Source organism: Phalangium opilio, unplaced genomic scaffold, assembly GCF_054372755.1.
Source record: "Phalangium opilio isolate 3A_F unplaced genomic scaffold, DU_Popi_V2 ptg000011l_1, whole genome shotgun sequence".
Lineage (NCBI taxonomy): Eukaryota > Metazoa > Arthropoda > Arachnida > Opiliones > Phalangiidae > Phalangium > Phalangium opilio.
This window is the reverse complement of record NW_028324147.1, coordinates 10,879,078-10,893,412: the sequence shown is the minus strand read 5'-3', so window position 1 is coordinate 10,893,412 and position 14,335 is coordinate 10,879,078. Positions and strand designations below refer to the sequence as shown.

Below are 14,335 nucleotides of genomic sequence, written 5' to 3'. Positions count from 1 at the left end.
CTGCTATTTTGGGAAATAGCAGTGTTTGTGTTGAGTTTTGCGCATTTCTTAACAATACAGTTGTATTCGTTGGTTTCAAAAACTACCTTTTTCTGTGATCATTCAATCAGTAATGTGACCTACTAACGGATCGTGTTTATGAATTTTTTTAAAAAGTACAAATTAAATTAAATTAAAATATTGCACTATTCTTCAGGCTGTATCAGTTTACAATTCTCATACCAGGATAGAAAAATAATTCGAGAAAGGTTATTTTATTTCAATAGTACATAATTGTAAACAGTGTTTTTTTGGAAAAGGCATATTATTATTCGAGAAAGGTTATTTTATTTGTGAATTAGATAATTGTAAACAGTGATTTTTTGCAAAAGGCATATTATAATTCGAGAAAGGTTACTTTATTTCGGAAGTAGATAATTGTAAACAATAATTTTATGGAAAAGGCGTAACATATTACTAACCTAAGTCTAACCAAACGAAACAAAACCTAACCTGACTAATACTATTTAGTTGAAATAATCAACTTTAAGCTAACCAAATTATCCATATCTGATCTAGTTCTTTTTGAGTTCATGTAACCCAGCTGGGCCAGCTTACACCATAATAAACAACTATCGTTTTTCGCATATCTGTTTTTCCGCTCCTTAAAGAAGTGCTGTAGCGGTACGCCTCTGTATCGGTAATTGCTGTAACGGGTAAACTGCCATTTCGGGAACCGCTATTTAGGGAACTGCTGTTATGAGGACCGCTATTATGAAATCCGCTCATACGGGAACTGCTCATGTGAGGGCTTCCCTATTTTGCAATGTTTTAATCTATGACACGAGATTTAACGATTGACTAAATACTAACAAAACATTTGATTTTGCAGGAGTGAAAAGTTTAAAATGAAAATGAACATCTCAGAATTACTATTGCGTATTGGAGTTATGTCTGTAAGTTGATTAACGTCTCTCTTTTTTCCGTATGCAATTAGTAGAAGACGACGCCACGCTCCTTTTACTACCCATTGGGTGTTAATAGCTGATAGTTACATGTCAGAGAGCATAAGCGGTGTTTAATACTAGAACCATAAGGCTTTTGACAAATATTGTTCAATATGTTTGCACAAATCTTTAAGATTCCATTTTGGGTAGACACCGATGAATTCGACCCAAATGTCAAAGAGCCAGTTTCTCATATGGGCCGGTTTTTTAAATTCATGATGCTTAAATTCAACCCAAGGTAAGGTTAATAAAACATTTTAAAACATCTTATTAATTTTCTAACCATTCTTTTTTAAAAAAAAAATAAATAAAAAAAACCAGATTAACTACTTTGGTTTTGGATGATGATACGCCTTATGGCAAGTACCAAAATGGAGTTTTTGACGGTGCTCATGGCCATCTACAGAACAATGTTAGTTTGAACAATTAGATTACATTTGAAACCGAAAAAATATTAAATGTAGTTTTGTATCATGTATATTTCAGAGTTTTGACATTTTATTGGTACCATCTCCGTTGAGCGAAGCTATCGTAACGCATTTCGAAGTGTCGGCACCCTTTACCTATCAGACATGGAAAATTATGGCCACCATCACTGTATCAGTTGAATCCAACAGTTTCCGGGCGATTTCGAACATATATTCTTTGAATGTAAGGCGTAAATAATAATAAAGCATAGTTAGAAAATCCTAAGCTTTCCAGACGTTGACAGAACACCATGCACACGCACACTTTTTCAGAGATATTTCTGGAAAATCTTATGTTAACAATTATTTATTGTATCATCGGTTGTTTTTAATTATATCAGAAGTGAGATGAGACTAGAAGTGAAGGGCTCTAGCATTGATAGTAGATCCTGGCACTAGTGAACAAATTTGAGGATTTAATGCCGCTTCCCACGCGCTAAAACTAGAGAGAAAAAAATTGGTCGAGTTCCAAAAACATTTCCTACCCCCTTCCCCTCAACCTAAAGCCGCGGAACACGGGCGCCGATGCTGGAATCTAGTTCGACCGTCTACCGCCACGAGCGTCTCACGTTTTGGAGGGAAAATTCAGAAATCGCTACCAGAGGGCCAACCGTTCGTGTGTTATCAAGAATATTCACTTTCGCCGAGTGAAGAATTTGGTTAGCTCAGTACTTCTGGTCTCATCTCATTTCTGATTATATCAAGAGTATCATGTTTAGGGAAGTATACATGTAACCCCTGAACGAAACTCGGCGTAGATGGCCCGATACGAAAACCAGAAGCTTAGGTACGCCCAGTGCGCGATAGAGATTTTTCTTTCTTGAAAAATGCAACGACACATAGTTGCGGTAAAACTCAGCTTATCTTTGTGCCAATCTCTAATACGATGTTTTCGCGCTATTCCGTCAGTTGGGAAGCGCTTAAATGTGCTTGAACCTTTTAGATATTCTTAAGCGGTTTGTTGTAAAATCCACGACTGAGGTAATTTTCTCTGTCGCTACTCGAAGGGTGAGAAACCCTAAATAATACAGTATTAGCAAAAGTATATAGATATAAAAATAAAATGTACACTTCGTTGAAACTTCTTTGCGCCGCGTAATATGAAAATCCCTCCTTTATGCCAGAATAGTGTCGATCCCTCTCTGTGTGTAATTGCCGACCGTGGCACTGGAGGGAAGCCGTGAATAGGCTCATAATGTAGCAGATGGTAGTAGAATTTGCGTTTGGATCGCCATCATCATGTATTAATTAATAACAACCTATAACGTCAAGAAGCTCTTCCCTGATTGGTTAGTTTGTGTAGGGGGTTGAGCGGAGCGTAGTTTTCATCTCAGTTTAGATGTTGTCTACAGTCAAAGGCAGGGAATTCTTTATGAATTGTACTTTCTGTTTATCCCTATATACTTTTGGTCTTAGGACTTAAACGCTGTTCTCAATGTCTGGTATTGCAATTGTGTATTTCTATGGAAAAATTAATACTTCTGATCATATTTATAGGTTTGGATTGCGTTTTTGTCATCTCTCTTCATATTTCCGATTATAGCCGTGAAACTCTATTTTGGTTTCGAGAAAGAATTCAAATTGAAACTTCGTGATATCTTCACGAATAGCATCGCAAGTCTTTTGAATCAACGTAAGAACTGTCGCTATTTGCAAAACGTTATTCTCTGCTAACGTACGAATAAGTTCAATACCAGTGTCAAAACTGGTATTTTAGTATTCTGCCTGATAAAACTGAGAGTTCAAATTTGAATGTGTTCTTTCGAAGCTGAAACTTCTCGTTTCTGAACAGCTTTGAACTTGGATTTAACAAGGACTTACACTCGATTACTGTGGATATTTTGGGTTATCGCTTGCTTTAACATCACAGCGGCCTTTACTGGAATTCTGTTATCGAAGATTACAATCCCATCAATACCGCGTAGGATCGACGAAACATCAGACTTGCTGGAATTTCCAACTTTAGACGTGTACGGTCCAAAAGCGAGCCCTCTTCCCAAAATATTAGAGGTTTAGTATTTTTTCTTAATTTGTAACTGTACTGTAATATTAGATTTCACGGAAAGAACAAGTTGGGAAACCAAAATAAACCTCTCCGAGTCGAGACGCAATTGTGATGTTTCCCTTAAATAATGAAATAATTGTAATTGATATTAGTTGTTTTTATCGTCATTAATTTACCTTAATTCTAGTTAAGTTGTTTTTAGAAACTTTATTCCGAAAATCATTTGAAATACAGCTATTGTTGACGTTTGAATTCAAGCGTATGCCTCTAACAATTTTTAGAAACATAGGGTATATAAGGTAACTGATTCACAATAAATGATAAGAAAAGCCCCAATTACGTGAACCTATGGTAGATGCAATGCCATTGGAAGCTAGACGTTTCTTGTAACCCAGCGTACTTCTTAATCCTAACGATGGGAGTAGAGGCCACTATTGCTTTCTGCGAACACGTTTGCTCCGATTTGCCAACTGCGAACGCGGTGACAGACATATACACCCCCCGACACGTCCAGTGTAATACCTCTCCGTGACGTCATCGTCACTCCGAGAGGTAAAAACCTTTTGATCGTTTTGGTGGCCAAAAAGTTTAGAAGCTGCTGGTATGTTTAGTTCCATAAAAATGCTAAAATTAGCGAAATCATTGAAAATTCAATGCTAGAAAATTCAAAGCTTTCAACAAGGTCTAAACCTATGCATGTTTCAGTGTGCCATGTTGCAAATCGTGTTTTTATACCACATTTCATAAAGGTATTAAATTATCTACATCCATTTTACGGTCGGGCAAGCGCCGCACTTCAATTTAGGTTTCAGTGTCGCTTTAGACACCTTTGTCGTCTCCATACCGTTAACCGAGAATAATTTGACTTTGAGCCAACAGTAATACAACATATGCCCGGCTGACCTTAAGATTCAAATTATATCGTTGATAAAACATAAGCCTTGTAGCACCTGAAGTCCCAATAAAATTCGGAATAAAATTTTAAACTTTTATTTGAGGCCAAAGTGCCTTGTTGGCGGACAGCGTTTTTCAGTATATTTCTACACAAGGCAATAATTTATGCGGTCGGCCGACACTCCATTTGTGGGCCATATTTTTGTCGATTACACTCCAACCAACTTATCGCTTTGATTTTCGGATCGACTAGTCGGTTGTCAGTCTGCCCAACATTCCAACAACTGGTGCATATTGGGTCAAGTGGATGGCTGGTGCCGAGTCGAAATGTTCTACGAGCCAAAACGTCGGCCGACTGATTTTGTCTTAAACAAAAACAGACCATTGTATTTGTCTAAGTTGTTCAGCAGAACATTAGGCTCTGTGCTTTGTAAGACATTACACAAATAAGGATTAATATTGCCATAACCAAAGTCCTATCGCTTGCTGTTTTAAAGACAGTAAATAGTTGGTCACAAACTTTAATTTGAGTTGGGAAAAAGTATTTTGGAAACACTTTTTGTAGGCAAACCTATGTTTCGGGTAAGAGACGGCAAGGTGTCGGGTAAGAGACGCCAAATTTAAGAGACGTTTTGTAGTTGGTAGCTTTCACGTTCCGCGGCACTAAGACGTATTGCGGGCCAAGTAGGACATTTCGAATCGATAAAGTGTGGCGAACCGTCACTGCTGGCCACCACGAGCCCAGCAGTAACTGGGCCGTTACTTTTCTGCTATGGTTTTATTTTCCAATGTGAGTATAATTGGAGTATAAGCGTACTACACTAATATTGTTTAATGGGCTCTGAAACCTATATGTTAATGAACGTTCGCAGTGACTGACAGTGTGAAACTGACAAAAGACAATCGTGTAGAGGATATTTCTTTAAAAAATGTAAATAAGAGTATTGAATCTTCTTCCATTAGAGCTCTCCTGATTGGAAACTGCAAACCTTACGAGAACAGTTAAAGAGATATGGAACGTCAAAGCGCATCGCCGGAGGAAACTTATTCGAGGTCCTTTCAAGTGTATTACAGAAAGAAGCCGTGATGGTCATGCCTGAGGACATTATTATGGAAGGTTTCCAAGCTTTCGACGCGTTTTCCCAGTTTGGTCAACATTTTTATTTTTCTAAAGAGCCATTGGAACAGGAGCCTTTTTGCTTGGTAATGAGACGGGACATTCACACAGAAATGGAAAACTACATTAAACAAACGTACGAGTAATTATGAATCCTTGGTACTTCAACAGAGTCGATAACCGAGTCTTATTTTGTAAAGCAGCATTCTATAGGAGATTGAATGTTTTCGCCGAAAAACCAGTTTTAAAACTAGTTAATCTACCTTCTAATATAATCAAAACTGGAGCTGATAAATTTTTCTGATGCTTACAGAGCTATGTCATACACGGAAGCTGGAATTTTGCGGAGATTAATTGAACTGAATTCATTTTTGGGAAATCGATGTCTTCTCGATGACGATATAACCATTGACGAAGGAGAGACAAAACCTTTAAACCTGAAGTCCTTCAGTCTTGCTTACACCATTCTAGGCATTGGTTATGCTTGTTCTGTTGCAGCTAAAGTTTTCGAATTTACATTTGCTTAACTTATGCAAAAAACCAAGTTTAAATTTAAATTTAGCTTAGGACACTTTTAAAAATTCATCAGGCACATGTAGTGCTAAAACGTAACTGACCATCAATACGGTGCTATGGCAACGGGTGAAGCAACGGTTCATTCTGTATTATTATTTCGTTGCGGTTGACCATATGAACCTAGTACAACTGGGACGAGTTTAATTTTATTTCTGGACCACTATCACCAACTGAAAAATGGTTCAGCAAAAGTTTTTAGTTTGCAGTTAAAATAAAAGAGAAGAAAGGACTTGTATTTGTAGGTTTAAGCCACATTTTTGCACTTACGGTGACATGGTTTGATGCTAATGTGACCAAAGGTGAACTATTACACAGCCAGTATGTTGTATTTCTCCATGACCGCGTATATAGGCGTGGAGTTGTAAAATGCTCGAAATACACGAAATATATCACCTTATTGAAAAAATTATTAACTCGCGATTATTGACGTCTAATTAGGGTAATTTCAGGACGAATTTAATTGTTTGTGCATATGTTCCGCCACAGTTAAGCTAGAGTACAAAGTTGCATTATGTGCTGCCCTGAGTATCTCTGATGTAATTCACAATCATAACATATTGATGCTAATGGGGGTCTTTAATTTACCCTCCTTTTGTTATGCTAAACATACTCCAAATTGTCCAGCTGCTTTTGACCTTTCTGAGTAAGACTCGAATTTTGGTATGTCTCAAGTCGCCTATGATAAAACTAGGGAAAACAACACTTTCGACATTGTTTTGGAATATTGATGTTTTGGAATATTTGAGTGAGCTTGATGGATTTTGTGAGTCTCTTCTAAGGTGCCGATACAATCTAGATTTAAATGCTTTGGAACTTTATCATAGACGATTAGAAGGTCACTGTTGTATTATAAGAAGCTACATAATTGCAAATCTAAATAACGAAGAGACTGCTTTACTTGAGTGTAAATGAGTTACATTGCTACAATACCCCTGAAATTTCACCAATATATACTGCTGCTTCTCGTCCCCCTTAAACCGGCTTCGCTCGTTTTTCACCCCCTCCAAGCTCACGAGGGAAATGACATTTCTTTCCTTACCGTAGCTATTTTCATATATTCTAAGAGAGCGGTCGCTCTCTTAGATAAGACTTGATACTGCCTCTAATGCTAAAGGAGGGTTCTTTGATTGGCCGTAACGTTTTTCGTATTGTGTTTGCTGCTTTGAAAATTTGCCAGTGAACTACAATTTGGGCCCTAATTATGTGGTTAAAATTTCAAAGAGATCCAACTAATAGTTAATTCTATAAAGAAAAATCCATAAAATTAATCAGACATTTGGTGAAAAATACTATATTGTTCCATAGAGATAACATGGGATTTTTTTGAAAAATGACCTTAATTGGGATCGTGTATAAAGAAAACTATTCATTCGTTACGTTTGGGAACTATCTTAAATGAAAGATAACAGTCCATAGATGTGCCTTTTCTTAGTTTCATTAAGATAAATTAAGTTTAAGTATTGATTTTTATCTTTATTAACACATACTTTGACTTACGTTGTTTTGGGTTCTTGTGGGTACTTGTCGGTGCTTCTAGGTAATTGTGGATACTTGTAGGTACTTGTGGGTGCTTGTGGGTACTTGTAGGTACTTGTGGGTGCTGAAATTTGTTTTCCAAAAGTTGTATGAAGCTTTTTATGGAACATATGTTTTAAACTCATGGTTTTAGTTATATAAAGTTTTACCAAGAAGCGATATCTAGTTTACTAGGGAGAAGGTATAAGATGCCTAAGTATTCGTGCGCCATAGTCCCAGTCCCACTTTCAAAATACAAGGGGGGACGTAAAAGGAGGCCGGGCTATTTCGCCTCTCCTCAGTCGGAAAATACGTAGTTTTCGTCATTCGCGTCGCGTTTACGTGAGTTTTCTGGTCCGTGACCAAATAAGCATTTTTTTAAACTGGACATTAGGCCAGCGACTTTCCTGACTTGGAATAAATAAACTGGTCCGTGACCATTGACCAGAGCACGTCGTCTGCTAAACTAAAGAAGTGGATAATTAAAATATTAGAATTTTAATGTGTGGAGTCTGATTACCCTTGAACTTTCTTAGTATTCTCGTGTACCACTGACCCCCCCCCCTCCGATTTCATTTATGAACTGGACCAGGCAATTTTTAAACTGGTCATTTGCCCTGTGTCACCGCCTTATTTCCCACGCTGGCGCGAGTTGCTTTGCGTTGTCGAGTGCGTGATGGAGTTGGCTATGCCTGGAGTCCCAACCTTGAAGGAGAGAGGAATGGAATAGAAACCCCTTACACTTAGCAATCGCCTACCGAAGGGTAGGGGCGTGCGCGAGGTACATAGGGAGAGATACGGTGCCGCAGGTCGCCCATCATCATTTCCAATCCATCTCAACTCCCTTATCCCTGACCCAACCCCCGCGACTTCCAATCACGCTCTCTTTTCCCCGGCTACATATTTTGAAGATGGCACTTTTTAGGCGTATTAACAATCTTGGATCATCTTTGTGAACTTTTAGGGTAGCCCTGACTATATTTTGTTTAAGATTTTAAGCTTAATATCAAACAGACGTTAGTTTATGCTACAAAAAAGTTTGAAATTGACAAACTCGGATCGTCTTTATGAAGTTTTAAGGATATCCGAATTTCATATTGGGCTTATGAAAATTTTGAGCTAAATGTTAAACGGACATAAATCATCATTTTTAAAAATTTTGTAAAATTGTCAATTTGGTCCTATTTCTGGAATTTTTAGGGGGGCGCCTCGCGTTTCAATAAATGATTGTAAAAAATTGTATTATGTTAATTACAATAAGAATACAAACTTTTAATGATTTACGTTTTTTTTTTTGAAGCTCCGGGTGATTGTAGGTACTTGGTCCGGGTGCTTGTAGGTACTTGCTCCGGGTGCTTGTAGGTACTTGCTCCGGGTACTTGTAGGTGCTTGTGAGTGCTTGTAGGTACTTGCCCCGGTGCTTGTAGGTACTTTGCCTCCTCCATAGGATTAACATTACATTAAATTTTGGAAGCTCGTAACTCTGCTTATATTAGAGATACGGGGATATCCTTTGATTATGTAATAGTCATATTTGTCCCTTCCCTCCTTCGTTAACATTAGTTTATGCTACAAAAAAGTTTGAAATTGGCAATCTCGGATCGTCTTTGTGAATTTTTAAGGATATCCGAATTTCATATTGGGCTTATGACATTTTTGAGCTAAATGTTGAACGGACATAAATCAGCATTTTTAAAAATTTTGTAAAATTGTCAATTTGGTCCTATTTCTGGAATTTTTAGGGGGGCGCCTCGCGTTTCAATAAATGATTGGTAAAAATTGTATTATGTTAATTACAATAAGAATACAAACTTTTATTGATTTACGTTTTTTTTTTTTTGAAGTATCATTATAAATAAATGTCTGATTGATCTAAAGTTATGGTCCCCTATATGTATATGCTTCTGCTTAGTGCAGATTTTGAAAATGTAAAACCGTTTCTTAACATTCTTAATTAAAATGAAGACTGAAGGAACAGATATTAATCAAAAATGTCTTGATTAGAATCAAGACCCAAAAAGTATCGATAAGACACTTGTCTGAAGGATCAGATATTAATTTTTCTTTTCAATTGAAACTTAAATGCATGCTTAAGAAAAAACAACGTTCCATTACCGTTTTCCGTTGAAATAAATTATTTTACTGGTAATCAATTTCAAAAATTTACTTATCTCGGCTTTTCGACCACAATTCCATTCCCCAAAAACATTTTATCATTACATTAATTACCTTTGGGAGATAACGTGTCAAAATAACTTATAAAACAATAAAAACTGTAATAGTGGTCTGTTTAGCCATGACAACAATCTTTTAAAAATAACAAGGACTATATAATCCTTTAGAGACTAACAGGACCTGAGCAAACTATAGCTTAACCAGCTACTAGTACGACCAGGGAGAATTGATGCAAACTGGAGTTGAAATTTCATCATGTGCGACCTGCGGCCCAGAAACTCTCCCATAGTCCCAGTGTGTGTAGAACATAATTTTTTCGCTGTTATCTGACAAAATCAATCTTTCTAGGTAGTGCCGCCTCCTCACTTGAATTTTTCATGATATATTAAGGTTTGAACGAACAAAATTCTAGATTACTTTTTTCACTACCATGTCCCTCTGGTAACTTGAAGCAAACTTTCCTCTCTTTTTGCTGCTCATTACCGGTGCCATTCCCTTGACTTTCTGTTCGTTATAACTACTATCATGAGTTTATTTATTTCAAACCAAAATATAAAAAATGGATTCTTTTTCCTTTTGCAGGGCTCCCACCAGGTCCCTAAAAGTCCCTAAAGTCCCAATTTTCCTACAAGGTCCTTAATCTACCCTAAAATTGGTATTCGGTCCTTAAATCACCCTATTTTTATAAACCTCAGAAAAAGTATAAGGGTGACCTGAAAATGTCTTGTCTGAGATTTGACCAGAGCCCCAAATTTGCGGAGCTCGCTTCGCTCGCTCCGGTTATTTATGATTTACTTAATGTTAAATTTAAACGAATTAATTGGCTAATTTTTATAACAATAACAACTCGTGCAAAAATTATTCGACTGAATTTAGACTGGTTTTCATATATTTTCGCCACATTATTGCAAATGGTCAGAGAAATTTGTTCAAGTTAGTCAGGGAAAACCTGGAAAAGTCAGGGAATTTCATTCCAAAAATTTTGTACGAACCCTGTTAAGGTCCAAATTCTAGTTCAGTGGATTTTTTAAAAAACAGTAAACATGATACGAAAATAGTTACTTCTAATCTAAAAAACCTTCCTTATACATTAGAGCCAGTATCAAGTCTTACCTACCGCTCCCTTAGAATAACAATATAAATAAAAGAAAGTCAGAAATAATATACTATTTTGTCGAAAAAAAATAGAAAAGAGTAATAGGTTCCTAACTGTTTGTGATATTTTTACAGAATAGATATCATTTTGTTTTACCAGTGGTTCCTTTATGGTTCCTACTTTTAGAATTTAGGTCCTTATTTTACCCTATTTTTATCGTGAAAAGTCCCTTTTTCCCCTATTTATTTTTGAGATTTTGGTGGGAGCCCTGCTTTTGTGCTACTTAGAATTTACAAATGTATATAACGTTGTGCCGTGCCATATCAAATAGTCTCTAACTATTGTTAGAAACTAGAGAGAGAAATTGGTCAGTAACATTGATCATGCCCTGAACTATGAGAAAGAACAATACGACGGTTCACTAAAGTTCACTTGATATTACATCATTTTGCAAAACCGCGAGTAAAATTGTTACTGTCCCTATTGAATTTGGCGCCTTTGGTTTTAGAATAATTAAAATGTTCCACTGCGAAGCGTGCCGGTCACGAATGGGGATGTAACGTCTTTAGGAACCTTTTAAAACGCAAAACCATACACGTACTCTCCCAAAAGTAATTAATGTAATGATAAAATGTTTTCGGGGAATGGAATTGTGGTCGAAGAGCCGAGATAAGTAAATTTTTGAAATTGATTACCAGTAAAATAATTTATTTCAACGGAAAACGGTAATGGAACGTTGTTTTTTCTTAAGCATGCATTTAAGTTTCAATTGAAAAGAAAAATTAATATCTGATCCTTCAGACAAGTGATAACCTCAGTCTTATCGATACTTTTTAGGTCTTGATTCTAATCAAGACATTTTTGATTAATATATAGTGATGCCATTACTGTCTTCACCTCTCCCAATTTTTCGAAAAAATAAATCTAAGTCCACGTATATAACAACTTGCCTCGTACTATACAACAACTTGCCTCGTAGTATATAACGGGTGTACCTCATATGAGCAGTTCCCTGTAGAGCAGTTCTCGAAATAGCAACCGCGATTCAAAAAAAAAACAGCGGAGTTTTTCAAAACTGCTGTTTTAGAAATAGCGGCTGCTGTTTTAGAAATAGCGGCCGCTGTTTTGAGAAATAGCAGTGTTTGTCTTGAGTTTCGAGCATTTCTTAACAATACACTTATATTCGTTGGTTTCAAATACTACCTTTTCCGTGATCATTTCATCAGGAATGTGACCAAATAAAACATCATGTTTTTTGGTAGATTATTGAAAACAGAAATTTTTTGGAAAAGGCATATTATAATTCGAGAAAGGTTATTTTATTTCGGAAGTAGATAATTGTAAACAGTAATTGTTTGGAAAAGGCGTAACATTGTTACACCATTTCCAAAATATTACTAACCTAATCTAACCTAACCTAACCACTAACCAGACCTAATACTATTTAGTTGAAATAATCAACTTTAACCTAACCAAATTATCCATATTCTTTTTGATTTCATATAACCCAGCTGGGCCAGCTTACACCATGATAAACAACTATAGTTTTACGCATATCTGTTTTTCCGCTCTTTAGAGAACTGCTGTAACGGTACGCCGCGTTTACGAGAACCGCTGTATCGGTAATTGCTGTAATGGGTAAACTGCCATTTCGGGAACCGCTATTTAGAGAACTGTTGTTATGAGGACCGCTATTATGAAATCGGCTCACATGGGAACTGCTCATATGAAGGCTTCCCGTATATAACAACTTGCCTCGTACTATATAACAACTTGCCTCGTACTATATAACAACTTGCCTCGTACTATATAACAACTTGCCTCGTACTATATAACAACTTGCCTCGTACTATATAACAACTTGCCTCGTACTATATAACAACTTGCCTCGTACTATATAACAACTTGCCTCGTACTATATAACAACTTGCCTCGTACTATATAACAACTTGCCTCGTACTATATAACAACTTGCCTCGTACTATATAACAACTTGCCTCGTACTATATAACAACTTGCCTCGTACTATATAACAACTTGCCTCGTACTATATAACAACTTGCCTCGTATTATATAACAACTTGCCTCGTACTATATAACAACTTGCCTCGTACTATATAACATCTTGCTTTTTCCGTATACTATATAACAACTTTCCTCGTACTATATAACAACTTGCCTCGTACTATATAACACTCTGGCAAGTACATAATTTTGGCCGAAACGGCGTTCCATATTTCAGTACTACCCATTTTTCACCTCCCCCCACGAGTGTGTATCGTGCAGGATGGGTGGGGGTCGCATTGCGGGGGATGGCGGGAAAATTGTTTATTTTTTTCGTGTATTGGTATGACGTCACGTGACTTATTGGTTGTGAAGCCATTCAGTGTCCCTTAACTCTAGAATATTTTCGTGTATCTTTAGGATATTGTTGTACATTTAGGATATAATTTGTTGGTAATTCTATAGGATCTGTAGGCCTTTTCTACACACTATTCCCGTAATGTTCTTATATGTATGATCTTGAGGTCTCTCTTAGTATGCTTATGTTATTCTTATATTTGAAGAACTAGTTTTAGTTGAGATACGGTTTAGTTTACGTATTTTATTAAAAAATATATGTACAAATTAAGCTACAACGCGTTTCTACAGTAGGGTCTATGCAAATATTGTCTTGATATTAAACGCGTTACTGGGTTAAAACAATAGTGCATTTTAATATCAAAAAGAAGCATTACACTAGTTTTTAAACGATTTGGTAGCAGATCAATAAGTATACACATCGATAATTAGTTAAAATGAACAAAAATTACTATAAAACATCATTAGAAAATACGAATTGCACTAGTTTTGATGCGTTTTGGCGAATAAGCACAATTATCGAGGTAGTTATTAAACTAAAATGTTCATACGCACTATGCACACAAAATACTTTTATACGATTACAGATAAAATATCGAAATATTACTAAAAAAACCAACTATTATTATCATCAAAGATAAGAATTAAACTGTTTTTGATAGAAAACCAATAACTACAATACTAATATTTGTACTAATTGACTAAAATGCTAAATACATACAAATTCTTATACAAAAAAGCCTAGTTTTATACGTATTTTACAAGATTATTTAGCAAATATATTGACATAAACATGTACCTTCTTAGAAAGTATAGCAATTAAGTTACTTTTAGTACTCAAAAAATAATTTTAAGGGTTACGATACGTTTTGGTACAAATGTAAGGCTAGTTATTAAACTAAAACTTGCTTAGAAAGGACTAAATTTGATATTGAACTTAGTAATAGTTAGTATGACTATAGATTTCTCGATTGGGCCGGAATGGGGTCCCAGATTGCGATAGCAACGACCAATGCCGAGGTTCGAAAACAATTACTAAAACTAGAACCACTCTCGCTGAGCCAAGCCATAGCCATAGCCCAAGCTGAGGAAACGTCCATGCAGCAGGCCCAAGTAATCAATCCAACAAATGTTAGACACCAC

General features: G+C 36.3%; 1 protein-coding gene across 1 annotated transcript; it reads left to right on the top strand.

The window, feature by feature from the left end:
- Positions 1–716: 716 nt before the first annotated feature.
- Positions 717–7,146, top strand: LOC149712119 (uncharacterized). Its single transcript, XM_089855965.1, has 9 exons — positions 717–783; positions 872–935; positions 1,121–1,224; positions 1,308–1,398; positions 1,473–1,637; positions 2,951–3,086; positions 3,246–3,463; positions 5,316–5,605; positions 5,783–7,146. Coding segments are annotated over exons 1-9 (1,284 nt in total). The 5' UTR covers positions 717–781; the 3' UTR covers positions 5,997–7,146.
- The last annotated feature ends 7,189 nt before the right edge of the window (positions 7,147–14,335 follow it).